Source organism: Manis javanica, chromosome 1 (genome assembly GCF_040802235.1).
Source record: "Manis javanica isolate MJ-LG chromosome 1, MJ_LKY, whole genome shotgun sequence".
Classification (NCBI taxonomy): domain Eukaryota; kingdom Metazoa; phylum Chordata; class Mammalia; order Pholidota; family Manidae; genus Manis; species Manis javanica.
In genome coordinates, this window is record NC_133156.1 from 26610410 (window position 1) to 26637327 (window position 26918).

General features: G+C 39.9%; 1 protein-coding gene and 1 long non-coding RNA gene across 6 annotated transcripts in view; one reads left to right on the top strand and one right to left on the bottom strand.

The window, feature by feature from the left end:
• Positions 1-13872, bottom strand: part of G3BP1 (G3BP stress granule assembly factor 1) — a 43901-nt gene extending 30029 nt beyond the window's left edge. Inside the window, exons 1-3 of one of the 5 annotated variants that reach the window (XM_073230388.1) lie at positions 13729-13832; positions 5431-5580; positions 4457-4565 (exon numbers count right to left, since the gene is read on the bottom strand). Coding sequence is in view for 1 of the 5 variants with exons in the window: in XM_073230386.1 (XP_073086487.1) it covers positions 13019-13039 (21 nt within the window). In the remaining 4 variants the exon portion in view is untranslated. Of the gene's footprint in view, positions 1-4456; positions 4566-5430; positions 5581-13018; positions 13062-13728 lie in introns of those variants that run through there. The other 4 variants (XM_073230392.1, XM_073230391.1, XM_073230390.1 and 1 more) reach the window with 4 other exon arrangements.
• Positions 13873-13907: 35 nt separating this feature from the next.
• On the top strand, positions 13908-21029 carry LOC140848143 (uncharacterized). The gene is made up of 3 exons (XR_012128688.1): positions 13908-14046; positions 18870-18940; positions 20556-21029. It is a non-coding gene; the product is annotated as an uncharacterized lncRNA (long non-coding RNA).
• The last annotated feature ends 5889 nt before the right edge of the window (positions 21030-26918 follow it).

The window sequence follows — 26918 nt, forward strand, 5'->3', positions numbered from 1 at the left end:
ATCTGCAAATAAGTGAAAAGCTAACATTTTCAAAGAATATTGCTTCTCTCTCACTTTACATCTCCCTGTATGGCCCGGAAGATGGCTGGTTAGCCAGAGATGGATATGATTCCTCAAGGGAGGAACAACCTAAGACAGGCACAGTAGCAGGGGGGCCATCAGGTGAGAAAATGGGGGCCAACAGAGGTGAGGCTTAGAACCTCATCCCCCAGTTTTGAGAGAAATTGTCTACACCCGTGGATGTTTTGTTGCCCTCATCTAACTTGGATTAATACCTAGTCTATAGGCACAGACCTGATCATCTACATTTGCCTTCTTACAACACTAAATTATGCTTTCTATCTTTATCTTGCATCTACTTATAAATGAAAATTTATATTTGATCTGAGTGTTTATAGTTCATCATTCGCGATCAAAACAAATAGTTTCTATGATATGAATGCCCTTGCACTGTTCACCATGTAAGAATTTGTTTAGTCCCTACAATAGAGCTATAGAGACCTGCATATTATATATCAGGGAAATTTTGGTGTCCACCCAGAAGAAAAAGAAATATAGATAAGAAAGGGAAATTTATTTTGCTGCCTGCTGTGCCCTATGAAGAGGTGTATAGTGAAGATATGAGTTTATGATTTTAGACTGATTATAAATTTATTAAAGCCTCTGAGAATACTTTTGTGGGAAAAAATTCTAGCTAACTGTAGCAGTGAGTGACCTGTATTTCACCCCGAGCTGATAAGACTCCATAGTCACTGCTACACGCTGCACGCTTCTGCGCTCACATGCAATACTTAGAAAATGTGTTGCATAGAAACGAGAGACACAAGTTTAAGTCAAGGAACAGAAAAAAGATCACCTAACACTTGACTAACCATGTATAGATTAGAAAGAAATGGAAAGAAAAAAGCTGGCCTATACTTATTAATCAACAGAACAAATAAAAAATAATCATACCCTTGTGCAAAATGGTATAAATAAAGCTGTCATCGGCACTTTGTCGAGAGACCTCCTCCATATGCCAACTCCATCCTGCACCTTCGGGTATCCCACCCCTAGGCTGGAGCTGGACTCCTGCATGTTACAATTCTAAAGCTTGTCAAAGAACCTGTATCATTCATCAAGTTGCCAAATATTTTCTTAATTAGTTTAACAGTTATAATCAAATGTTTTGCAAACTAGGTTCTCAACATTTTTAAATTCCAAACAGATAGTAAGTACTTCAGTTGGGGTTGAAATTTTCAACTTCAGAAATATGCAGTGTAAGCCTTGTTGAAACCAAATTTTCAACACTCCCAACACTAAACTTACAAGTTTTACTCTCAGTCATCAGGGTTACCTCAAATATACTCTTGCTCTCAAGGCTTGTATTTATATCACAAGCACTAGATGGTCTCATTAAAGTAAAAGCTCTTAAACTATCTGGCTCTTAAACTATCTTCTTTAAGCTCTTCTAATAAATATCCCAATGACCTCAAGAGAAATGATAGCATTTAAAAATAATACTGTCAATAAATATTATTTCAATACAACTGGAGGGGAAAAAAAGCCATGATCAGACAAAACAAACATTTTGAAAGATGAATGCAAGTTTCTTCCTAAATGTTAAGTTTCTTAAGAGTAGAGACCATTTCTTACATGACTTTCTGGCCCCAAAACATTAATTGACACATAATAGGAATAAAAAGTTTTCTTTCATTCAACATTCACACAAAAGGAGGTTAGAATTTTATAAAAAGCAAAACGAATTTCTAATCATCCATTTGTCATTTGTTGGGTGGAATTATGTTATCCAGAATTTAGATTAAGATAGTACATGTAACACTGTTTCTTTAGCAATTAAGAAAATGCCAGAGATCTAAGGTGCTAGAAATTAAGTAGTTGCCCCAGGGGGAATTGACTATAAAGGACCACCGGGAAATTGGCTGGGGTGTGAGAAATGTATTTGGATGATGGTTACACACCACTTTAAAACTTCTCAAACTAAACCCTCAAATTCAGTAATTGTTTGTAAATTATGTTTTCAAAATTCTAACTTACAAATGCTTCCAGATTAAAAAGATCATGAAGACACCATAAAATGCATTAAAAAAATTAAGAATACTCAACCACCAGTAACAACAAAATATTTAACAAAATTCTTCAGTAATCTAAGACCATACACACTGAACTTTTGTGAATAACCCTAATTGCATCATCATTTTCAGTAAAAAAGAAAAAAGCAGAAAATATTGGTGATCTGTTAATCCTAATTAGAGATCATTATTTGGTGAATCACCTCTAAAATTTTCACCTTCATCTCTGGCCCGAACATAAAACACAAGCGTTAGAAATATGTAACTAACACACCTCCTGAGTCTTTAATCTCCCTCTGGTTATCAGAACTCTCGATTCTATCAATCCAAAATAAAGAAAACAAATTCACAAGCAGTCACCTCAGAAAAGCAGGTTTTGCCAATTACTACTGATCTACTGTGGCATTATAAGCTATGCATATCACTGAACACACATGCTAAAAGTTCTAAGATTCTCCCTCATTTATAAAACACTCCCAAAACACTGCGTCCTTTTAAAAGAGGTTTCACCAATTTGTATGACTATGGAGTCTAGCTGTTTCTAACGTAACAGCATGCCAATGGATACAATGTCAAATATACTATGAAGCATGTAACAAAATCAGAATAGGAAACTACAGTTGTCCTTTGAACAACATAATCTAAACTGGGTGGGTCCACTTAGAGGCAGATATTTTTTCTGGGAAATATTTTTTGGAGATACTGAACACCTTGAAAAAACTCAAACCCAATCACCTAGAAATACTGAAAAAATTTAGAAGTCAGGTATGTCCAATACTGCATTATGAATATGACACTCATACTGAATGCCATGAAAATTTTATAGCAAATTCATCAATTAGTGTGTAGGACAGGCAATTGTGAAACATCAATTACATTAGACTACCAGAAATTATACTGTTGCTTTGTTATCAATGCATGAATCATTGTATCTGTAAATAAGTATGAATTTCCTGTCCACATCATGCTTTCATTTTTGAAGGGTAATGTTAGTAATACATGTAACATACAGTGTTTTGTATCATTAAGACAATACTGATGCAGGTACGCACAATTCACCTTGTCAATAGACAACATCAACTTAAAGCATTAATACAGTATTCTCTTCCTTGTGGTTTTTAATAACATTTTCCTTTTTTCTAGTTTACTTTATTATAATACAGTATATAGTACATATACAAAATATGAGTTAATGGACTGTTATTTGTTAGGCTTCCAGCCAACAGTAGCTATTAGCAGTTAAGTTTTGGGGAAATCAAATATTATACATGGATTTTCAACTATTCAGGGTGTCAGTGAGCTCAAACCTCAGTTGTTTAAGGGTCAACTAATTCTATTGTTTCAATTATCAGTAACAGTCATTCCCCCCTCCCAATGCCAATGTGAAGAAGGAAGACTTCCTAAAAGATACGTGCCATTCTTTCAAGGCAAAGTTCATCAAACAAATATTCCAAGTATTCCTATTTAGAGATTACTCCCTTATTACACTGCTTTCAGATCAACAGGATCATAAACCTTTTGTAGCATATATTACAAAATCACTCAAAAATAATATTCCTAAGAACAATGTAAAAGCAAAATCACTATCTAGAAAGATCAGATACGAAACAAACAAGACCTGGGAATAAAAGGGGAGGGAGGAAATCATCCATTTTCACTAAAGGAAGCTTACCTTCCATGAATTTTACATCTAAGTTTATACAAGTCATAGAACTTTTGAAGTCAATATTCCCAACTGTACTCCATGAAAGGGACAGGAAAAATACATTTTAAAAATCATACTTTCCCTTAAATATTTTCTCAAGAAATAGTGAAAAGGTACTATGGTAGGGAAAGGACAGTTCTTAACCTCATTAAGTGAAGAAGAATTGGCCACTTAGAAATCCTTAAGAAAAACAATAAACACAATCTCCAGTTTATCAGTTCTAATTGAACCACCCAAACCTAAGGCAAGTAAAATATGACAAATGAAGTTCAAGACTGACTACTCTATTTTAAAATGAGTAGATGAGATCCAAAAGGAAGCCCCCAAATTTGCAAACACTGATTTTCAGTAGGAAAAAAATTCTCCAACACGTTCACTAATTGTGCACCTAGACAATTCAACCTTTGTGCTCCTGTTCTTTCATCTGCACAATTAAAACCATAACTGCAAGAATTTTCTAAAAATACTAAGAACCTAACTAAAGGTTAGTATTGTTACTGCTATTAATACCATAATTACTGACTGATGAAGAAAACTGTTCCTACATTCTACCCTTCTGTCACCCAGAAAACTAAAGTATTTTGCTAGCAAAACACAAATTATTTCCTTTGAGAAAAAGAATTTTTCTACAGAGTTCCTAGGACTATGAAAGGCCAAGTACTTAATGCAAAACTTTTACCTTTTTAAAGAAATTCTAGGTTGACTTTATGACTGCAGTGTTCCATCCATATGAATGCTACATAGAAAGACTTGCCTGTGTGCCCACTGAATGTCATCGCCCAGGCATACTGTAAAACCAAGTCAAGTGCACATTTTAATATTTTAACTTTTAAAGCATACATCAATGAGCTACAATAGATACATTTATGTTCCATTAAGCATAAAAATTCTGTTCCCTTTAAAAATAATGCATTTATGTCTTACTTTCTTGTTGCTAAATAACTTATTTTATTCTTATGCTTGGAAATTAAGTTTGCTGAATTGAAATAAACTTTTGAAACAATTTTTACTTATCAGTCATGTGGACTATTTCCCTTGAGAAAAGTTCCTAGAAATATCAAAATGTTTATTTGAGTTTATTCCAAACACTAACCTAAAAATTGAGCATACCCATCACTCCCGTTTCTTTTGGGAATGGGGGGAGTTTTAAATTACTGAACCATCTATACAAAAATTGTGTTTAAAAAACACAAAGTGTAAATATAACAAACAAGGTATAAGAATATAAACATAAGGTGTAAAGAGTATTCACTGTTGCACTGTTATGGAAAATTATATTATGTTCCATTTAATGTATATACCACATTATATACTGGAATACTATTTAGCTATTGAAAAGAATGAGATTCATAGATATCTGTGTTGTTGGAATGTTCTGGGATAAACATGCATTACTTTCAGAATAAAGACTAAGAAAAAAACAAAAGGTACCAATATCTATTAATTAGTGATATGCTACCTTACATATTTTAGCTCTTGCAATGATCTTTAAAATCCCATAAGATTTATAATTCCATAAATTAACTCCACTCTGCGATTTTAATTAGTGTAAATGAGGTACTTAAACAGATCTGAGGACCATGTAACATCTCTGCTAGCAGCAGGTGTGGAAGGTCCAATTTCAACTTTTTCCTGGTTCAAGAGAAGTTTTACCTGGTTATTTTCTCTGAACTCTCAGGGCTAAGGTCTAAGAGCTAATCAGAGTATTTTCTGATGGAGTTTCCCAATTTCAGAAGGGAATTCGCTTTTGGCTTGTAATACTAAAATTTTTCAAACAGATCACTTTGTGTTGGCTTTAGGATCCTGCAAAGCAAACAATGAAGGCATGATTAAGGTAGCTTATACCAAAGGAAAAAAAATGTTTGAGGCAACAGAATTGATTTGTCATCCACTGGGAATGTTAATTTTTATACTTATCTACTTTGAAAAGCATTAACACTGTCATGTCAATAAGAGCTACTCTAAAAAAACATAAACAATGGAAATGTTAATACATCACAGATTAACATAATCAATTATTTATTTTACAGGATTGACCCTGACCTATGAAATATTCCCTTAACTTTCAAAGTGTCCACTTGAATCCCAAATTTTTACATTGGCAACTGTAAACAAATTCCCCATCAGTAAATTTGCTAGTGTTAAAGGAGCTTCAAGTAACTGTGGGCATTTATGTTCCAACATCAGGGAAGCATGAAGACCAATCATAATCCACCTGAATTTTTAATAGTAGAGCTTTCTCTTTCTACCAAAAGCAAAATGGCAAAATACCATAATACCTCATAACCTTTAAGTGTCAGTCTTAAATCACAAAAAAATGCATCATACAGAAGATTAGAATCCAGAATATATACAGAACTCCTTTACAAATCACTGAATAACCCAAAAGAAAAACAGGCAAAGGAAAAGGAACAGGCAATACTTGGCAAAGTAAATGGGAAACAGAAAAAAGATAAACTAAATTAACCGTAAAATGCAAAATTAAAACCTATCACTTCTCACCGGACACTCCCCAAAGTATTAAAATACCAGTCTAAACCAAACACTGGCAAGGAAGTAGGGAAGAGAGAACCTGCAAACTGCTGAAGGGAGTTTCAACTGCTACAAACACAGTGGAGAACTATTTTGCAAGTACCTAATAAAATCAAAACTGTTGATGAATCTAGCAATCCTCTTCTAGATTTATATACAAGAAACACCCATTTGCACAAAACATAAACGGAGAATTTAACTGTTTTATAACTGCCACAGTATTTCTAAAACTTATAAGGAGTAACAACCTACAGGTCCATCAAAAAGGAAATAGATTAAGCTGTGGTTATTCACATCGTGAACCTCAAAGATAATCATACAGGTACTTGAAAAATTAAAAAGTGGTAGGTACTATTTATAATTTTACCAGGTTAACTGCAGTGAATTAGGGCTGTCCCTGGGAAACCAAGACAGTCACCCTATTTATAGCAATAATAAAGTCAACATGACACATCTCAAAAACAGTATTAAAATGAAAAAAGTCACTTGACACATACTGTAATAGCCTTTAAATGTTTCAGTATTTTCAGTATACACAAAATGCCAGATATTGTTCATAGATTAACATGTTTCACAGATACATTATAGTCAGACTATTTATAGTGTGATCATAAAAACTAGACGAATAGATATTTGGAACAGAGTTAAGAAATATACCCACACTAAATGGACAACTGATTTGCAACAATAGTCCAGACATCAGCAGAAAAGGATATTCTTTTCAACAAATGGTGTTGGAACAATTATATATCCACATACAGGGAAAAAAATAGAACCTCATTTCATGCCTCACACTGTATTAAAATTTAACTCAAAATGGTTTTCTGTAAAACCAAAAAACTACAAGAAACCTGCACCAGGTAGGGAAGTGGCATTAATACCAGTTGTAAGCCCTACTGCCAACAAAGGAAAAATAGTAAGAGATGTTCATCAACGAATTATGCTTTTAAATCACCAGACAAGGAAGGATCTCCTATAGTGGCCAAAAATAGCAACGCTAAAGATTTAGTAGAAGGTCAAGCTAAAAATATGAAGTAAATGGATGAATTTTAAGTTCTTACTGCTGTGTGTATGAATACCAGCTTTTTATAATAAATGCCACAAATCTACAAAAAATATATATATATAATAAATGAAATGAAATTAAAAAATTACAAAAGAAAAAAAATCTGCATCATCTTGGGTTAAGTGAAGATGAGATACAACACCAAAATCCTGATCTGTAAGAGACAGATAAATGTGACTCCATCAAATTTAAAACCTGCTCTGCCAGACCCTTTAGAGAATGAAAAGGCAAGCCAGACTGAGTGCATATTTGTAAAGCACAAATCTCACAGAAAACTTGTATCCAAAATATGTAAAACGGAATAACCCCATGAGCAAACAATCTGAAGGCACCTCACCAAAGAAATTATTTGAATGCCAAACAAATACATGAAAAACGCTAACCACCATTAGTAATTTCAAAAATACAAATTAAAACCAGTGAGGTACCACTACACACCTGTCGGAATGACTAAAATGTAAGAGGCTGACCATACTGTACTGGTTGGGATACTGAGGAAATGGAACCTTCAAATACTGCTAGTGCGAAGGTAAAGTGGAAAACATAGGCAATTTCTTAAGAGGCTTTAGTTGTAATTGCCGAAAACTGGAAACAAACCAAAAGTCCATCAACAGGTGAATAAACAAACTGTAGTGTATTTTAAAACACATATTGTAAGATACCAACTATATAAAATAAATAAAATGCACACAAATATTCAGGGAAAGCAGGTAAGGCATTCCTGGGAGAAGGAGATGTGGGGGAGTGGACAGGAAAGAATGCATGGGGGCAAGAGAAAACTTTTGGTGGCGATGGATACATTCACTATCTTTTCTGTGTTAATGGTTTATTGAGTATAAAGTGTCAAAAATTACCAGAACGTACATTTGAAATAAGTGCAATTTATTGTATGGCAATTACAGCTCAATAAAACCATTTGAAAAAAGATTTTTTTTTTAAGCCACTAATAAAACAGCCTGGGAAGACATAAGGTTTTCTCAGGGGAAAAGAGGAATGGGCACCTGTACAAGAAAAAAATAGACTTTTTAAAAATGTTAACAATTCTGAGTACAACGTATACAAGCGGTCTTTTAAATCTACCTGAATAATTTATCAAAATCACTAAGAATAAATAAAAGGCAAGGGTCTGTGTATACTAACATGTGTTTAATTAAATTGTCACAAATTTTTGTTGCAAGGTTATGTTATGTACTCAAACATTTGAAATTTGGGTTAGCTATTAAAGAAAAAAAATGTTTTCCCAGGCCAGAGAAACTTTAAACAGAAGCCAACATCAGTGCTCACAGCAAGAGCAATATCACCATCACTGGATCTGTTAATCTACTTTCCAAAATGTTCCTATTTGCTCCCTGTTACCCCTTCCTCCTCCCAAATTCTTCCTGATAGCTCTTGGAAATAATGGTTATTTCTAAGGCTGGGACAGGCAAAAAACACAAGACTAGCCTGAAGCATCTGATAAAGAAAGACAAATGCATAAGATAAAGGTGTGAGGGTGGGAGGGGGTGGGAAAGGGGGAACCTCAAAAGCACTCAAGAGCCAAAACTGCAACAATGTGAATAGTAAGTAAAAGAGCAAATATTAAGGTAGGGTAACTCTGGATTACAACCCAAAGAGTTAAAAGTGAGTCCACACTGATATAACTGATGAAATAAAAAGATCATGGTAAGAAAATAAAGTCTTAATAAAAAATGAATGAGGGAGAAGTGACAAATCTTTGTTAAGAATAATTTCAAGTAAGGCAGAAGGAATGAGGGAGTCATTATTAAAACACAATAAAAGCCATAGGCAAGATTCACTAATAAATGCTAAAATTAAGGGTAACTTGGGAAAAATAACAGTTGCTGATTCAAAGTGTCTCCCCCAAAAAACATCAATTACAGTGGTAGCTTTAACAGTCCACAAATTCAGACGCTTCTCCCTCTTAGTGACTAACTTCTAACGAAGAGAATATGCAAAGGAGAAAAATCCTAACCGGGTAGACACTACTTTAATCAAATGATCAAGATTAAATCCAACCATTATTATGTTCCCCAAATGCGGTAAGAAGGCCAAATCACCTCTGTGGTATTCTCCAAAATCTATAACCTTAGATCAAAAGTGTCAAGGTAATCAAAGATAAAGGAAAGACAGACAGTGGTCAGAGAATCAAGACTAATGAAACATGAGTACTAAATACAACATGGTATTTTAGAATAGATCCTGGAACAGAAAAAGGGCATTAGCGGAAAAACTAAGGAAATCCCAGTAAGGTCAATAATTTAGTTAACAGAATTTTGCTGATGTCAATTTCTTAGTTTTGATAAATATATCATGATTACATAAGATTTTAACTGAGAAGTTGAGTGAAGGTATCTGTATATGACAACTCTCCAGTAAATCTAAAACTACCTCAGAAACTTGTTTTCCTAAAAGAAAAAAAGTTCAAAGCAGTTGGAAAACTTAACAATTCACTAGCTTTTCTTGTTTTAACATCCCTTCCCCATTCCACTTAAAAGCTAGTCATCTGGGTTCATAAATAACCAACATTTGTTTTCTCATCAAAATGAAAAAATGCTTTATAGTTAATACGAATGCCTTATCTATGAAGTTCCTAGAAATATGAATTTCCCATCCTTTAGACCTCATAAAGCATAGGTGAATATACTCCAGAAAATGCTAAGAGCTTGAAGATCAGAGTCCAAAATACTGGCCTCTAAGAAGCCTGTAAGAGCAGGAAGATGTCACACTCACACCTTCCAGATTCTGAATCATTCAAAGTTTTTTCAATAATAGCTAGTACACATGCTAGATATACCACCTGCTTTACAAAATAGGTTAGACAACTATTTATATTTCAGAGCTTTAGTTCTCCTATAAAAATACATGAGAATACCTAAGATGTGTGAAAGCACTTTTAAAATTTATAAAGGGCTATACAAATACAATGATGCTGTTACCCGGCTAAGTTAACACCCAGAAAGGATGACATCCCTAAAAAGGAGAAGTGTGCCCCATCGAGCTTACTTTCTCTGAACTATCTTGAATATCTATTTTATTAAATACCTAAAATACAATACATAGGGCTAAGCAGCTAAACATTACAAGACAGGCTGGCCAGAGGACAGATGCGGAAATCTATAGTTAATGTTAACTGAAGACCTTATCTACAAAGGCCACAGTCAGTGAGCAAAATGTTTTAAATTACTTTCTGCTTTATAAAGCCCACTATTCATGTGCAGATTATTTCTACACCACATTATCCACCTTATAGCTCAGTTTTTCCAATCAAGGTCAGATAGGGTGTACTTCAGACAATACTTTAAAAAAAGAGAAACCTAATTTTTGAAATTTGAAAACACACCAGTTTGCTGCCAGTGTGATCACCGAAGTGAGATTACAGTTGCTGAATCTTAGCTGGAAGGACAGTATGGCACTGAAGGTTTTTCCCACTATTTGTTAACTTATTAGCCAGGAAAAAAATGTGTTTTCTTTAACCTCCCTACTTTGACAATTTTCTCCCCTTTTAAAATAAGTTTTGTCCAAGGCAGTTTTAAAAAGCACAATTTAATGAGTATCCAATATGTATCTGAGTTCTGAAATATTATTTTAAAAAAACAAACTGCAAAATGTTGAAGATCAAGTAATTTTATGAAACTGGTAAAAAAAAAAAAAGGAAAGAAATGGTTTAGGTCATAGTATCAGGCTTTGTATTAAATTCAACTTTCAACATTGCCTCATCCATTCTCCTCATGATACATAAATTCACAAACCTACAAAAATTTAAAATCTAACCCCTTTATTTTATGTGCAACTTCTAAAACAAGTTTTTAAAAATGTAAATTACAAGTTAACTGCTACAAAGTAGGTCACCAACAAACATTACGGAATCTGATGTTCCCTTAGCAGACTACCAGCTGAGAACAGCAAATTGAAAATGAGTTAAATAAAGAACAAAGAACTGCCTACTTTTCTACTAGTTAGAAGTACAAAAGCTTAGAGTGAAAGGGTTTAGCAACAAAAATAAAAACTCTGACTTGGCTGGGAAACAAGAAAGCACAGAAGTCTGTATTATCACAATTTGCTTCAATTCATTTGTTCTTGATAAAAGAATGCACAAGAGGATCAGCTGGGCAACCAATTTGTGAAATATCAGTTTTCCTATTCCTGTCCAACAACTGTTAACCAATGGCTGCAGATCAGAAACAGTATTTTGTTAAACAGCAGAAGGAGAAACTAACAAAATTATCCCTCAGTGAATAGATAAAGTAATTTCATTCTGATATCTTCTACATCAAGCAGTAATAAAATTAGCTGGAATCAAACAACGGTTTAAATGTAGGTCATTAGTGTTTTAACATTTGGTAACTTAAAATGCTAATTCAACAGCTCTGCCCCGTCTAAATGCAGGTAACTGGAATTGCTACATAGGCAAGTTCCAAGAAAAACAATGTTATACTCTAAAGCAATCTGTTATTCTTGGCAACATCAAAAAGGCAAGAATGTGTCGATAGGAAAGAAGTTGTCCATTCAACATTTCGATCCTTTTACCTACTATTACTTTCGGTTAAGAAACATGGAAAGCACAAGGTAAATGGAAACACTTGCAAAAGGTTCCTCATAGTTTCTAAACTTCTTACAATGCTGTATGTGCTCCGACCTCAAAAAAAATCCTTGAAAGTGCCCAAACAAAAGATGCGTCTTTAAAAAAAAAGTTGAAAGCCATTCCAATGAACTAGTCCCAAAACTTTTATTGTAGTTTTATCTCCAGTAGACATTTGTGATGTGATGATTTGGGCTGCAACACAAGAACATTTATTATTTCGTTAATGACTACACTGGCTTTTAAAAAGTCTAAAACACATACTTGTCTTTGGAGGTGTCTCCTATGTTGCATATGCACAGGAGCGTTAACAGAAAAAAAACAAATGAACTGAATGTAAACAGGCTTTTCCATCCACAAAAGATCCCAACTGCCACTAAGGGTGAAATATTTCCAACACATCTCAATCACCCGCAATTCACCTAGTAAGCTACAAATAAAGAGGTCAAAAGTAGACTGTAACTTGTAACTGAGCACCTTCCTATTACGATTTCTAATTTTAACCTACACACGATAGTGAAACGTGAAGTCATCGCTCCGCACCTCATTTTCTTCAACTACAAAACGAGGAAGTTAAACTATCTTTTGGAAGGTCTTTTTAAGTCCGCTCCGATTAAAAAAAAAAAGGTTCAAGGTCGAATATCAGAGCCTAACTTCCTGCTGGCGGGAATTTCCCATCCTCGTGCTATGAGTTTCATCTAAGGACACTTCGTGTCCATTTGCACTTATTCATTTTATCTATACCTTTCCCAGAAGTATTTTTAGTGCACCACATTCATCAACTACATGTATCAATACACGTAGAAAAGAAGCCCAAATCCTTTCTTTTCCTTTGTCATAATCCCACTCCTAACCCTCGTCTCTCTAGACGCCCGACTGGCTCAAGGACAAATGCCGCTGCCGTCTTCACGGCAGCTGGCCTTTGAAGGCTGACGCGGTCCCCAGGGACGAGCGCCCTAGGGGCAGAGGTGCTCTGGAGGCGCACAGGGCCTGCAGCAGAAAATAAAATGGGCTCGCGCACTCAAGTCAGACGGCCTGGGTTCACACAAATACCTGCCCCTTACCGTCTGCGTGCCTTTGACCATGTCGCTCCACCTCTGGGCCTCCGAGTCCACTGTAAAGCGAGGAAAATCACAGAACCTACCTCACCGAGTCGTTGGGGGTGCACATGAGAGGCCCACAAGTTGCTCAACACAGGCCTGGCACACAAGTGAAACCTCAGGAAAAAAACTAATCATCATTACTCGTTATCCATAGACCCGCGGCTCCCCGTTCACACCCTGGAAAACCAAGTGTCACTTCTGGTTCCCCTGCCCAAGAATTATTACCGCACTTTCGTGACGCCCTCTCCCCTAAATAAATGCCTTTGGCCCGGGCCAAGCCGGAACCCCATCCCAAGAGTGGATAAAGACCCGACTGGCGAGTGGAGGGGCTGGCGGGAAAGGCTGGCCGCGCAGGGCCCAGGCCCACAGATGGCCCTGTGCCCCGGGCGGCGGCCGCAGGTCGCTCCAACGCCGCGCGGCCGTTGGGCAAGGCACGCGCATGCGGCGGGCGCGGACACGGACACGCGCGTCGGCCGGTGGGAGCCGAGGGGGAGAGGGGGCGGGAGCTGGACGCTCCGCGCGCCCGTGCGCTCAGCGCGCGCGCCGGACCGTTAAGGTTTAGGGGTGGGGGGGCCGCCTGGCGCGGCCGCCGCTCGGACTGGTCCCTCTCACAACCGTCCAGCTCGTCTCCATCCCTTGAGGCGCCCAGCCCCGCCCACACCCCGGCGTACCTGAGCGGCTGAGCGGGAAGGGCACAAGCTTCGCTCCAGAGCACAGCACACACAAATTGCCCTTCACGCAGCTGCGTCCGCACACACGCGTGCTCGGTCGCCGGTCTATATAACAGCGATTCAGCCTAACTTGTTGCGGCCAGGTCGGGCGGCTGGTGACCAATCCCGACGGCGTCCTCCAGGCTCCTGGAGCAGCAATTGGGTACTGACTCAGGATGAAGGCGTGGCTCTTGATTGGCTTTGACTCTTACCTATGAGACTCTGAGGATCTCGTTTCCCTAGTAACGGATGGCACAGAGAGAGGCCAATTACCTAAAGGTACGGTGGGAAGGAGGGTGGGAAGTTCTTTGACCGATACCCACGGCTGCCAGTAAGTGCATGGGGCCGCACCCATTCGTTGAAACGTCTTCCCCTGGGCGGAGATCCGTCTGCCATGCAGGAGCGGTTGCTCCACAAGGTGGGGCCCGTGTACTTTGGGGAAGTAAACCCCAAGCAACTAGGAGGTGGGCACCAGGGAGACCAAGGGAGTTCCCAGCCAATCGCAACGCTAGAAGTTGCTGATTGACACTGGGGTTGGACTGCACCAAGGAGACTGAGCCCCAGGGCCGCCGGCCCTCTGGGGAGGTTCTGAGGCATTCCTATGCCGCGCTTCTATCTCATTTCTTTCTCTTGTTGGGTCCCGTCTCTGAGGTCCCTCTCCCGCCTTTTCCGCACATTTCGGCACCCGGGGAGCCAAGTGGTGAAGTTTCCCGTTCTTTTTTCTTCTTATAACAACTTTTTTTATTTACACGCGGCCGCCCAAGGGCACTTGCTGGCTCTCATCATTAGTCAGCACTATTGTTGGACAACCGTTAAGGGAAAGCCAAAACTAGCTCCCGGTGTCTACCTAAGATCTTGTGAAAACGTCATGCGTGAAAACTGCTGTGGAGTTTGAGAACACACATTTCTGCTCTGCTTTCCTTGGCAAATGCTGCTGCGGGTTGGCCCCATGGTGTTCACAGACGTGTTCCCTATTGTTGCCGAGGTGTCCATTGTAATTCTCCGATCAGCTTGGGCCTTAACGCAACACCCTATGCGTCACCATCATTGTCATTCAGTTTTCTAATTGCTGTGGGTGTGAGGAGTCCTCACCTTTAAAAGATAATTTGTCAAATTCCTATATGGACACCCCAAAGATTTCCTGAAACCCTTCGAAGCTAAGTGGCGCTACAGCCCGGTCCTGTCCACGTCTCTCGGTGTTTTGTTGGGCCCTCTGTTGGTCACCATGAGCATTTTATAGGGAAATACGTAGACATGCCTCGGTCCGTTCTCATTCCAGGCATGCGGCCCTGCGGTAGGGTCTCCCGTTAAGTTTTGCAGGGAAATTAGGTAATGAAGCACACGGGAGCTTCTCTTTTAGGGAAGGTGAGAAGGGGAGCCGACAGCAGCCTGGTGGGACCTGGGTGCGTCTCCCCTCGCCTGGCCCCAGGATGGCGACTCAGGCGTCCCCGGGAGCGTAATACGAGCATCCCTCTGCCCCCCCACCACCCCCTACCAATTCCAGCATCGGCCTCGCTCACTCAGCAAATATTGAGCTCCAGGAGCTGGGGTCAGAAATAATCAAGACGCTATCCCTGCTCGCCATCCATCACCCAGTCGACACAGATGCGGAAGCAGCCCTGGGCCAGGAAGTCCCAAAACCCGGGAACAGGGTTTTGGGGGCATAGTGCAACCTGGGGGGGAGCTCGGCCCAGAGAAGAGAAGCCGCTAAAGGTTTTCTGGAATAAGGAACCTACAGGATCTCTTTAGTCTTGCTGAGAAATTTGAAGTTTGTCTGGGAGGCATTGGAGAGACCCTGGAAGGTTTCTTAAAGGGTCTAAGAAGTTTGTATTTTACAAGAAGACTCTCCAAATTGAAATGCTAATGAAGCAGATTGTCAGTTTAAGCCAGGTGGCCTGTGATAATAGTCATGGCTATTCTTAGTCACATTTGGAGGAATTTTAAGTGATACACTTCTTTTCGTAAGGATATTAGCAGTGTTATTTTGTATTTCCCTCAAAACAATACCGTTTCTTAGTTGATAACCACATTTTTTTAGCGAAGAGGCTGCTTTTTTTAACAAAACATTGTAAGCTTTGTTAAAATAATTAAAAGCTGAACATGTAATTGCTCATCAATTGGCAAACTAAGTGGAGATATGCATATAATATAGAGTATTTTACAGCAATTTAAAAAAGAATAAGGTAGAATTAACAGATGTGGACAAAGTCTTCATTTAATTGAAATGTTAATTGTTAAAAACTCAAGTTCAACAAAATAACAGTGAATGCCGTTTATGTTAAAACCAAGAGTTTATGTTGAAACAAAGAACAAACTCCTGATTTCGGTATGCGAAAATAACTATGTAAGTGCATAGGAAGAGTTCTAAATTTAAAACAATAGTTATTCCCCATAAGGAATCCCCTAGGTTGGGAGTGATGAGGATAATGTATTATTTTGTACGGTGAGACTGCATTCATTTACTGTGTTGTATAAAGGGCGGTAAGAAGAAAGGAAGGAAGGGGAATGGATTACCACTGGTAAAGTGTGGACAGGAGCCCAGGTGGCTGTTGCTGTCTTCCACAGGGGCAGGCAGGTTGGCATCCTGTGATAGTTTTCTCACTCAGGTCTCAAAACTCTCATGTCCCAGATGCTGGATGCTTAGTAAATACTCACTGAGTAATTTACCACCAATGAATTGTCTAGAGCATCTGGTTTTCAAGGCAATGGAGGCAGGAGATTTTGATCCCAGAAGACATGAAAACACTCACTGGTCCAAACTCAATTAAGTGGACAGGAGACAAAGAGAACAGCGGAGCGAGGCTTTAATGACGGTCTTGCAAGATCCTGTGTCTGGTGGGCAAGCACACCTGTTGGTGCCAAGTAATTTATTCCCTAGTACAGGAGTCCCTCCCCTGGTTCCTCATTGGCTGAGTACTACATATTAGGCTGGAGGAAGGAAAAACAAGGACATGCAAACAGAACAGAGATGCCACAGGGGGAGAACAGACCAGACCCCAAGGTCCCTGCCTTATATGGAAAGGGAACAGCTCTTCCTGAATTCCATCCTTCTGATGTGCCAACTAAGACCCGGATGTAAGCCTCCTCCCTCTTGGAAGGAAAAAAAGTTTCTAGTTGTCTATTATGTCACCTTTAGCCAATCATACCTCTCCACGCCCCCTAGGATAGATTGCCCACTCCTCCCCCTCCTAACCCCTTATAAGCCCCCACCTCCCTGACCGGGTGTGACTTCCCCAGCCTGTAATACCCAGACGCGGAACATCACCCGGGAGTTGCACTCAAATAAACTACCTGGCCCTTTGTTGCCTCTCTTCGCCTGCTTATTTCGGCTAAAATTTTTCTTACACTACAGGGTTCACATTCTCTCCCGGAAGTAGCCTAAGCCAATTATATCCACATTGGGCCTTCTCTTATTTGTCTTAATTTCATTGGTAGGTTTAAAAAAAAACTCAAACAGGTATAGCCAGGCCCTTACCAATTCCCACCCCTGGTGGGAATAAATCACATTTAGGTTTTATGCTTTTTCTAACAGCCTTGTCACAACTGGGTGGAGGGGCTACTGGCATCTAGCAGATGGAGGTCAGAAATGCAGAAGAGAGCTGCCCGTGATGGATTATCTGTCCAAACGGTCAGCGGTCCCATGGATGAGAAAGCCCGGTCCAGTTCTCCTCCTCACCTAACAGAGAATCCCCAGCCTCCTGCTAGTCTTTCTCTCCACTGCCAAGCAAAATCTGCAGACCCCTCTAGAACACTACTACACCCCTCTCTTCCTAATTCTTCCATAGCTCTGAGAATCAGGGTGGGAAGAAACATGGGCAAGACTCCAGAAAATACAGTTTGATAGGGAGAATAGGATAGTGGTGGGAAATATTAGGTAAGGAATGATCCAAAGAATAGCATCTGGATCAGTGTTTCCCAAGCATTGCTAATAGTTTATGAAAAGTGATTAAAAATCTGTGTCTGCATATATCTTTAACTCTTAAACTTTCACCTGTGAACAAAGACCTAGTATAATAATTTTCATTACAGCCCTAACTTGTAGTAGAAAGAGAAAAGGAAACAACCCAAATGTGAAGCTATACGGGACGCTTAGATGCAATTCTACAGTACAGTGCACTCTTAACAGTGGACGGTCATCCAACCATAGAGAAAATGAGGCCCATCTCTGTGTGCAGTTATAGAGTGATTTCCAAGAGATACCCATAAATGAAGAAAGCAAAGTGCAAGATGATGGGAAGAGTAAAATAGAAGGAGGGATACCATGGGAAGATTATTTCTATTAAGATACACTGTATTACTGTAGTTATCTATTCACATTCCTGTACAGTTTTGCTGTACGTGCACAGATTATGTCTGGAAGGAATCACAAGAAACTGTTAATGACTGCCAACAGGAAGGTACACTTGGTCCAGGATAGGAGAAAGGCTTAGTTTTCATTCATTCAATGTATTCTTTTTATGACATGCACATATATTATTTTATTATTTTATAACATGTACATATATTATTTTTCAAAAGAAATTCAATATTAAGTATAAATTTTAATAGTGATATGAGATATTATAAGTATGGAACCTTTGATCTTTAAAACAAACAGGATGAAATACTATATTACCCTTTAGCTATGTGAGGGGTTTTGAAAATGAGGCATCAAAGTTTTGATTGGTCTCCCTCCCTGACTGCTAACCTTTTTCCTTTTGCTCCTTACCATATAAAAATCATGTAAAAGTCCAAAGATCCCCTTTACTGGCTTAGAAATGCATGCTTAATTGGATTTCTCCTTCCTTTGGTACTGACTGTAATCATATCACCTCCTCAAACTTTGTGGAGTGCTGACCATGAGACAGGCACCTTGCTAATGTTCTCTGTGAAAATTATCTTATTTAATGTTCACAACAACCATATTTCTGATATCTCAGAAACAGGTTCAGAGAGGTAAAGCCACTTATCCAAAGTCACACTGCTAGGGCTGAAAACTAGGACTCTCTTTTACCCACTTGTCAGTACTGTCCAGGGAAGGAAGATACAGCCCCAAGGTAGGGAAAAGGGTATGGCCTCCTCTGGACACCCTGAATGGCTTGGATTTTCTTTCATTCTCTCAGGCATGCTACCCAGTGAGGCTGCTAAGCAGCTACAGGTGATTTGAGAGTTCTGGAAGCCGTGGCAAATCCAGGTAAGTCTGCAACCAAAGGTCTTTGCAAAAGGCTCTTTGTCACACACTCTGGTACTATATGCATATCTAAGAGTCCCTATCTCCTGTGGTTTCAAAGAAGGACAAAACTTGAAGTCCAAATAACATAGTATATATCAAGTACCTACTGTGTGATAGCCATGGTGCTGTCACAGTTTTTCAATTACTCATCACAAAAACTCTGTGAAGTATTAACTCAATTTTACCAAAGTAGAGGCTATGGCTCGAAGGTTAAATGACTGACCCAAGGTCTTATAGTTTGGAAGTGACAGAACTAGTATTCAAAATTGGGTTAATATCAATCTAAACCCAAAACTCCTTAAGGAAGAAAGGAACACTAAAATCATCAAACCCTCAAATGGCCCATTTTAACAAATGGGAAAAACAAGGCAAAAGGAAGTTAAATACTTATTTATTCCTCAAATTGTGTAAAACAATTATTTGCTAATATCAAATGCTGGCAAACATGTGGAAAAATAGTTATTCTCATAAACTGCCCATAAACACCACAAATTAGTGTAGGCATTCTGAGGGAAGTCTGAAAGCATCTATTAAAATTTAAAAACACCCTATACCCCAGAAATTCCATTTTTTAATATCCACACTGAAGAAACACTCCCAAATATATACAAAGAGCAAAGATGTTCATTATAGCATTGTTTTAATATTGAAAAATAATCCAAACATCTACCAATAAGAAAATATCTAAATTTACCATAATATATCCAACTAGAGAATTTTATACAGCATTTTTGAAAATCGAGCTAGTTTATATATATATATGTGTGTGTATGTATTCATACATCTAAAAAATACATATTACATGTTTTTTTACCCATACATGTTTATATATTATAACATACATGTTATATATTATACCCATATAACATAATTCTCCAGAGCATGTAGTTAATTAAAAAGAGCACCTTGCAAATTATGTGCAGCATGTCAGCTATGTTTAAAAAGACATCAACAACTATATATGCATATATGTTTCTCAGTATTTGTAAAACCATAGAACAAGGTATGAAAGATGTACAACAGTCTGATGATAGTTACTACCTCTTAGGAAGATGATATAAGGGTTTGAAGAAGACTTTCACTTTATCGGTATTGTTTTTAAATTTTTTACATTAAATTTTTCATATATTATTAATTTTAAAGTAAGTTGTCATAACCCTGAGAGTGGCTACTGAGTGCTTATTATGTACCAAGCACTGAATGAATATTTTATGAGTGTTGTCTTACCTCTCACAATAGCAGTATGAGATAGGTCTAATTATTATCTTTATTTTACAGAGAAAGAAACTGAGGTTCAGAGAGTCTAATAGCCCAAAACAGCCAGGAATTGAACACAGGCTTGTCTAGATTATCTCATTAAACACAGCTTTGAATCCCTAAAGCCTAGAGTACTGTGGCAGAGAATAAGGGAACAAGAGGACAACATGGCGGAGGTCCTCTGAACTTTGTCTGCAGTGCTGGGAGGCACTAAGGAGTGCTGGGGACTGTGGTGGCCCAGAGAGTTCATGCCTTGTCTAAAGAGTCCTTGGCAGTTGGTTGTGTTGTTTACTGACATTGCTGTTTCTTCTCCTTTCAGGTGCCTGGCAGAATTATACTTTTCTGCTATCTTTAAAGTTAGGCATGATCACTTTGGCCAAAACAATGTGAGCAAGAAGTGACACATATCTCTTCCAGGCAAAGAAGTCTAAGGAGGTGGTGATTGCTTGCTGATGCCCTCTTCCCCATCCTCACTCCATATTGTGTTGTCCTATATATATGGGGACTCTCCCTCAACCTGGGTCCCTGAGCAAAAACAATTTGCACAAAGCCTCTCCTACCTGCCCAAACTGTGATGGGTATACAACATTAGTAAGAAATAAATCTTGTGGTTTTAAGCTGTTTAGATTTGGGGATTTTTGTTACTACAGCATTACCCAGCCTATCCTGCCAGTTACAGATACGCTTCCAGGTCTTCCATTTTTTCAGCACACATTCAAAATATGGGTCAACATGTAATATCTCTCATTGTTCTTGTTTTAAACATTTTATTAATGGTATAAACATTTTTTGCTCTCACTTTTTAAAATACAATAAAAATATTCTTTCTAAGAGGACTGTAATTCTTTTTTTAACTTTATTTGGAATTTTTCTAAGTGCTTAGTCTTGTAATAAAAAAGTAACTAATTTTACATGTCCATCTACAAACAGATTTGTTATTTTAGCTGTGATAAAATACACAGAGCATAAAATTTAACATTCTGACCATTTTTAAGTGTACAATTCAGTGGCCTTAAGTATAGTCACAATGTTGTGCAACCACTCTCAGTGTTCTTAAATGTTGTCAACTAATCAAAAAACATTTTGAACACATTAGGAGCTGAATTATAATATGTATGTAGGCCAGATTCAGCCAGTTTGAAACTCTGCCTGAAGCCATGCTGCCTCTCCCAGGCCTGCAGCCCAAGCTCCTTCAGCTCGGCAGCCCTTCTCTTTTGCCTGGGCTTTTCTGAGAGCCATTTCAGCTCAAAACCTTAGATCCTCAGATAAGGGTTTCTTGGTGGGAAAAGCAGTGAGGTAGCTAGCGCATACCTGTGTTATGTAACACAGAAAACAGATACTTGGTATTGAGAAAGCCCAGGCAGTAACTGCAAAGGTCTTTGCAAGCTTAACTCTAGCTTCTGCCACAGGGTCACTCTGGTAGGTGGAGTCCAGGAGGTAGGGTATATCAGGAAAAAGGTACAACCACTGCCTGCAAACCCACTACACATAACCACAGTCTGTACATTCCTATCCTCATAACAACACTGTTAGCCATTTCCCAGGCCCACTGGCTTAGTGATGAAATGACTTATTCAAGTTTACAAGGCTAGTAAGGAGACTGCTGGGCATCTGGAACTCAGAATTCCTGAACTCTGCTTTTTAAAAATATTTTTCCCTGTGATTCTTTACTTGATACATTTTCAAGAAAAGTAGAAAAAAGGAAATAAAAATTGGAATGGGTGAGGGTAGCTTAGGGAGAACAGAAGTTTCCACAGCCAGGATGTTTACCTGTCCCTTATCTACTTGCCCACTTGTGCAGGTACAATGAGATAATTGGCCTACTGCATAGGTGCATGCTTGTACATGTGTTGGCAATGAGCCATTATTGTCTGTATTGCTATAGAAAGACCTCTGCCCAGTGCTCTGCATGGAGGTAGAGTCAGTGGTGTATTGTGAATTGTGGACTTGCTGGATGCAGATGTGATTCCAGCCCTCAACCTGTCACCATGAGAATAAAGCTTGGTACAAGATTACTATGTAACAAAGAACATTACATTGTCATTATTTGGTCTCACCAAATACAGAGTGAACTTGCCTGGAGCTGAAAACCTCTGGTGCTACATTTTGGCATACTTGGCAGGATTCACTGCAGCCTGAAAAAAAAAATGAAATAAGTTTCCCTCATGGGAGGGGTGCTTCAGTGGGCTGCCCTTATGGGTTGGGAAATTCTGCAGGAACTGCTATGGAGGAGGAGATATTTGGGCATGTGGACCAATTGAGACAGGGACCATGGGTGTGGTCAGAGTAGGGTGACGGCCTCCAGAAAAAGCAAGGTAGGATATTTACAGACAGAGCAATGTAACTACATGCAAGGAAACCCCCTACCAAACTCTGTGTTAAACATTAAGCTCAAGAGTCATTCTTCAGTGAGATCAGTTAATATTCCCCAGATAAAGAAAAGTAGCACATGTTTTTATTATGCTAATCACTTGTAATCATGTGTAAGATTCACTTTAGTGTGCTAAATGGCCCAGGCCTATGTGCTGTCTTTCCTCCTTCAGATCTGATGAAGTGATTTGCAATCAGGCAATTAATAATGGCAAGCAAGTCCAGCCGTAAACAATATAGTAAAAGGCAGGAAGTATTTCATCTTAAAAATAAGATTGCATTTTAATACCTAGGAAGATAAGAAGTAAGATTTTTAACTTACTCTTTGGCAAACAGACAATACTTCAGCTCACCTTGGATGCTGGGCAGGCAGTCTTGTTTGATAAGCTCCCAGAACAAAACACTGGTATCTCAGGAAAAAATCAGAGCAGTAAATTTCTTGTGTTAAGTTAATCTTAAATATTCTGGGACCACTTAACAAGTCCACACCCCTAAGCCCTTTATCACATTCCCAACTGCCTATAAACCCCTAGACAATGAAAAACTACAGGTTCTCTGGTGTGAGCCAGGAGTTCTGTCCTCTCACTTTATTTCTAAATAAAAGCCTCTCCCTGTCTCTCCTACCTTGAGTGTTTCCTAAGTTTATTCTTTGACTCCACAAACAAGAACCCCAGCATCACAATGGGCATGTGGACCAAGGTGAATTTTTTCCTAGAGGAGTGGGCCCCTCCCCAGCTGAGAGGTGAAGGTGATGCCTGAGGCAGTGACAGCAGCCCTCCACAAGATTGGGAGATCCTTGGAGAAACAGAGCATCCATGAGATGGCAGAAGCCATGGGTTGGCTATTTCTCACAGTGTTAAAATAAGAGCTACAGATGAGAGGATGTACTCCTGTGAGAAACACAAGAAGTGGCAGCATGAGAACATGAGCTGTGAGGCTCTATGGAAAAGGTAAAGACCATGAAGGACAAGGACGAACTCCTGCAAGAAGCACAAGGCAGCATGAGAAAGCAAGCTGTGAGGTGCTGCGGAGGAGGTAAGAGGGATAGCATTTCTGCAAGGTGCTGTGGTGAAGGTAAAGAACGTAGTGTTTGAGCACTCTGCGGAGCAGCGAGAGAGCTTCTCTCAGCCCCAGAAGAGCATACACAGAGAGAGAATGAAAAGGGGGAGATGGTACTGGAGGTGCCAACTCCTCCTCTATTGAAATCCCACCCGGTTGTAGTCAAGAAAATAAAGATGCAGAAATAGTAGGTTCCTCCGGGAGAGGTGCAGCCACCTCAGATTGTGGACCACTCCATGTTCTGCTCCTATACACAGGTGGAACTGGTGGATTTAGGCTTCTGGTTTCAGCAGAAAACCTTGGAGTCTATATCAGCCTGGCTTCTGCACCTTTGAGATGTAGGGGTGGACAGTATCTTCCTGTCTGGATCAGACATGGGAAATCTGGCTTCCATGACAACTCATCCTTTCTTGAAGCAGCAACTGCAGAATGCACATCAGACCTCAGGCAATCATTCACTTCTTGAATGGTTTATGGCTGCCCTTCACACTGCATTGCCCAATCAGGGTGACTTACCATCTTCCCCTGCTAGGTGGCAGATGTATGCCAAGCTCCAACAGATGTTACAGGAATTGGGCATGAAAAATACCATTTATAACCCAGGAAATCATAGCTCAGATGAGGAGCAGTTTACCACAGATGAGGAATATGGTACTGCAGATGGCTCCCCTGTCCCCCATTGGGCCCTTAGTGGCCATCCTTGCCCCTCACTTAGGGTAGCCCATAAATGCAGTTACCCATACTGTGACAGATTTGGGGGAGGCTGAAGCAATGCGGGCAAAGAAGAGGGTACAGTTCACTACTGAGAGGAAGGGCTTAAAGGGCCATGTGAAGGTCACGAGGACCCAGATGTGAGTTGATTTAATAGGCCAGGGGCAGGCAGAGAGAAATTGAAGAGCAAGTCAAATAGAATCTTATTGGAGCTGTGGCAACAACTGAGACTGGAGCAGTGGTTTCAGCCACTGAGGATAAAGAAATGGAAGCTGGAAACAAAGACAGGAGTCAGCCTGTGTGTCTACAAGACTTCCTTCTGGAGAGTGAGCTGACCTCACCTGGACAGTTGCGAGAAGCCAGTTGGGTGATATGGTTTAACTGAGGGGAGGGTCGAGGCACCCACCTTGACGGACGAGGTGGGGACCAGAGGCCACATGTTGAAATATCAATTCATTTGTCCCCATGAATGTACAATGTGTCCTGGTTCTGGTATACACAGGAACCAAATGCTCACTGATTTACAGCAACCCTGAGCAGTTTCCCAGGACTTGTGCTATAATGGATGGATATGGGGATATGGCTATCAGAGTGAAACAAGCCTGAATCTCATTGGGAATAGGGTGTCCACTCCCAAAGGAGTATGCTGTGTCTATCTCTTTCATTCCTTAATATATTTTTGGGATAGATATCCTGCAGGGCCTTTGGTTATAGAGCACTTCAGGTGAGTTCAGACTGAGGATACATGTGCTGAAGGAATTTCTGAGGGAACATGCTAAGCACCTACCCATATCTTTGCCTGTCCTTGGCAGGTGACTAATACCAAGCAATACAAATTTCCTGGAGGGCATAAAGAAGTGAGAGAAACCCTCCAGGAACAGGAGAAGGTGGGTATTATAAAGCCCATCCATAGCCCTTTTAATTCCCTGGTGCGGCCAGTAAAAGGGCCAGATGGCTCCTGGCATTATGACCATGGATTACAGAAAACTGAATAAAGTCATACCTCCTCTGCATGCTGCTGCTGTCTCCTCTATTGCAGCCCTCATGGACCCCCTCAGATATGAACTAGGGACATATCATTATATTGTGGATCTTGCTAATGCCTTCTTCTCTATAGAAATAGCACAGGAAAGTCAGGAACAAATTGCCTTCATGTGGGGAAGATGTGCCTTCATGTGCCTTCATGTGCTTTCATGTGGGGTGATGGACTTACACAGTCCTTCCCTAGGGGTACCCCCACAGTCTCAGTATCCATCTCGGACTCATAGCCCAGGACTTGGCAGCATGGGAGAAACCACCAATGGTGCAGCTGTACAATTATATTGATGATTTCATGCTTACACCTAGACTACTGCAACATCTACAGGAGAAAGGATGGGCCATGAATAGCACCAAGGTCCAGGGACCTGGTTTCTCAGTTACATTCTTGGGGGTTGTCTGGCTGAGTAAGACCAAAGTTTTCCCAGAAGCAGTCATAGATAAAGTCCAGGCCTTTCCTACCCCTATAACTGTGGCACTATTGCAAGAGTTTTGGGTCTTTTAGGCTACTGGAGAGTGTTTATCCCACTCGGCACAAATTCTGAAGCCCTTATACAGTTTGGTATGAAAGGGCATTAGGTGGGACTGGGATGAAACATGTACATCTGCTTTTACCATTGCAAAACAGGTGGTCAAGGCCATGCAGGCCTTGAGTGTGATAGACCCATCAAAGCCCTGTGAGCTAGATGTCCATGTAACTGAAGACAGTTATGACTGAGGTCTCTGGCAACAGCTTGAATGAACTTGCCAACTTATTGGATTCTGGTCACAACTCTGGAAAAGAGCAGAGGTATAGTACACCTTAATAGAGAAACAATTGGTTGCCATGTACCACACCTTGCTGGCCATGGAGCCTACCACCAGAATGGCCCCAATAAAGGTAATAACCACCTATCCCATTGTGGGGTGGGTACAAGATTGGACCCAAAAGCCGTGGAGTGGTGTGGCATGGACATTTTCACTGGCCAGGTGGGCACCCTCCTACAAGTCCCTTGAGTGGAGAACTCCAATGTTTACTGGGGCCAGTGACATATACCAGTGAAAAGCAGGAAGAATTTGCTTTAGAGCCATTAGTAGCAGAGAATGCTTATCTGGAGGGAAAAGTCCCTATGCCCAAAGATGTATGGTACACAGATGGCTCCAGCCATGGGCAGCCCCCAAAATGGAGGGCCATAGCTTTCCATCCTAAGACTGAGACAATATGGATGGAAGATGGTGAGGGGAAGACAAGTCAATGGGCAGAGTTGTGGGCAGTATGACCCTTGATCACTCAGGAGCCCTCTCTACTAGCTGTTTGTACTGACAGCTGGGCTGTCTATTGAGGCTTGACTGTGTGGCTACCGACATGGTACCATGCCAGCTGGTTGGTCACTGACCCCTTTGGGGGCAAGAGTTGTGGCAAGACTTATTGGCCTCTGATCAGACTAAAACAGTTACAGTATGTCATGTGACTGGCCATTTGCCACTGGCATCCCCAGGAATTGATGAAACAGATGAATTGGCC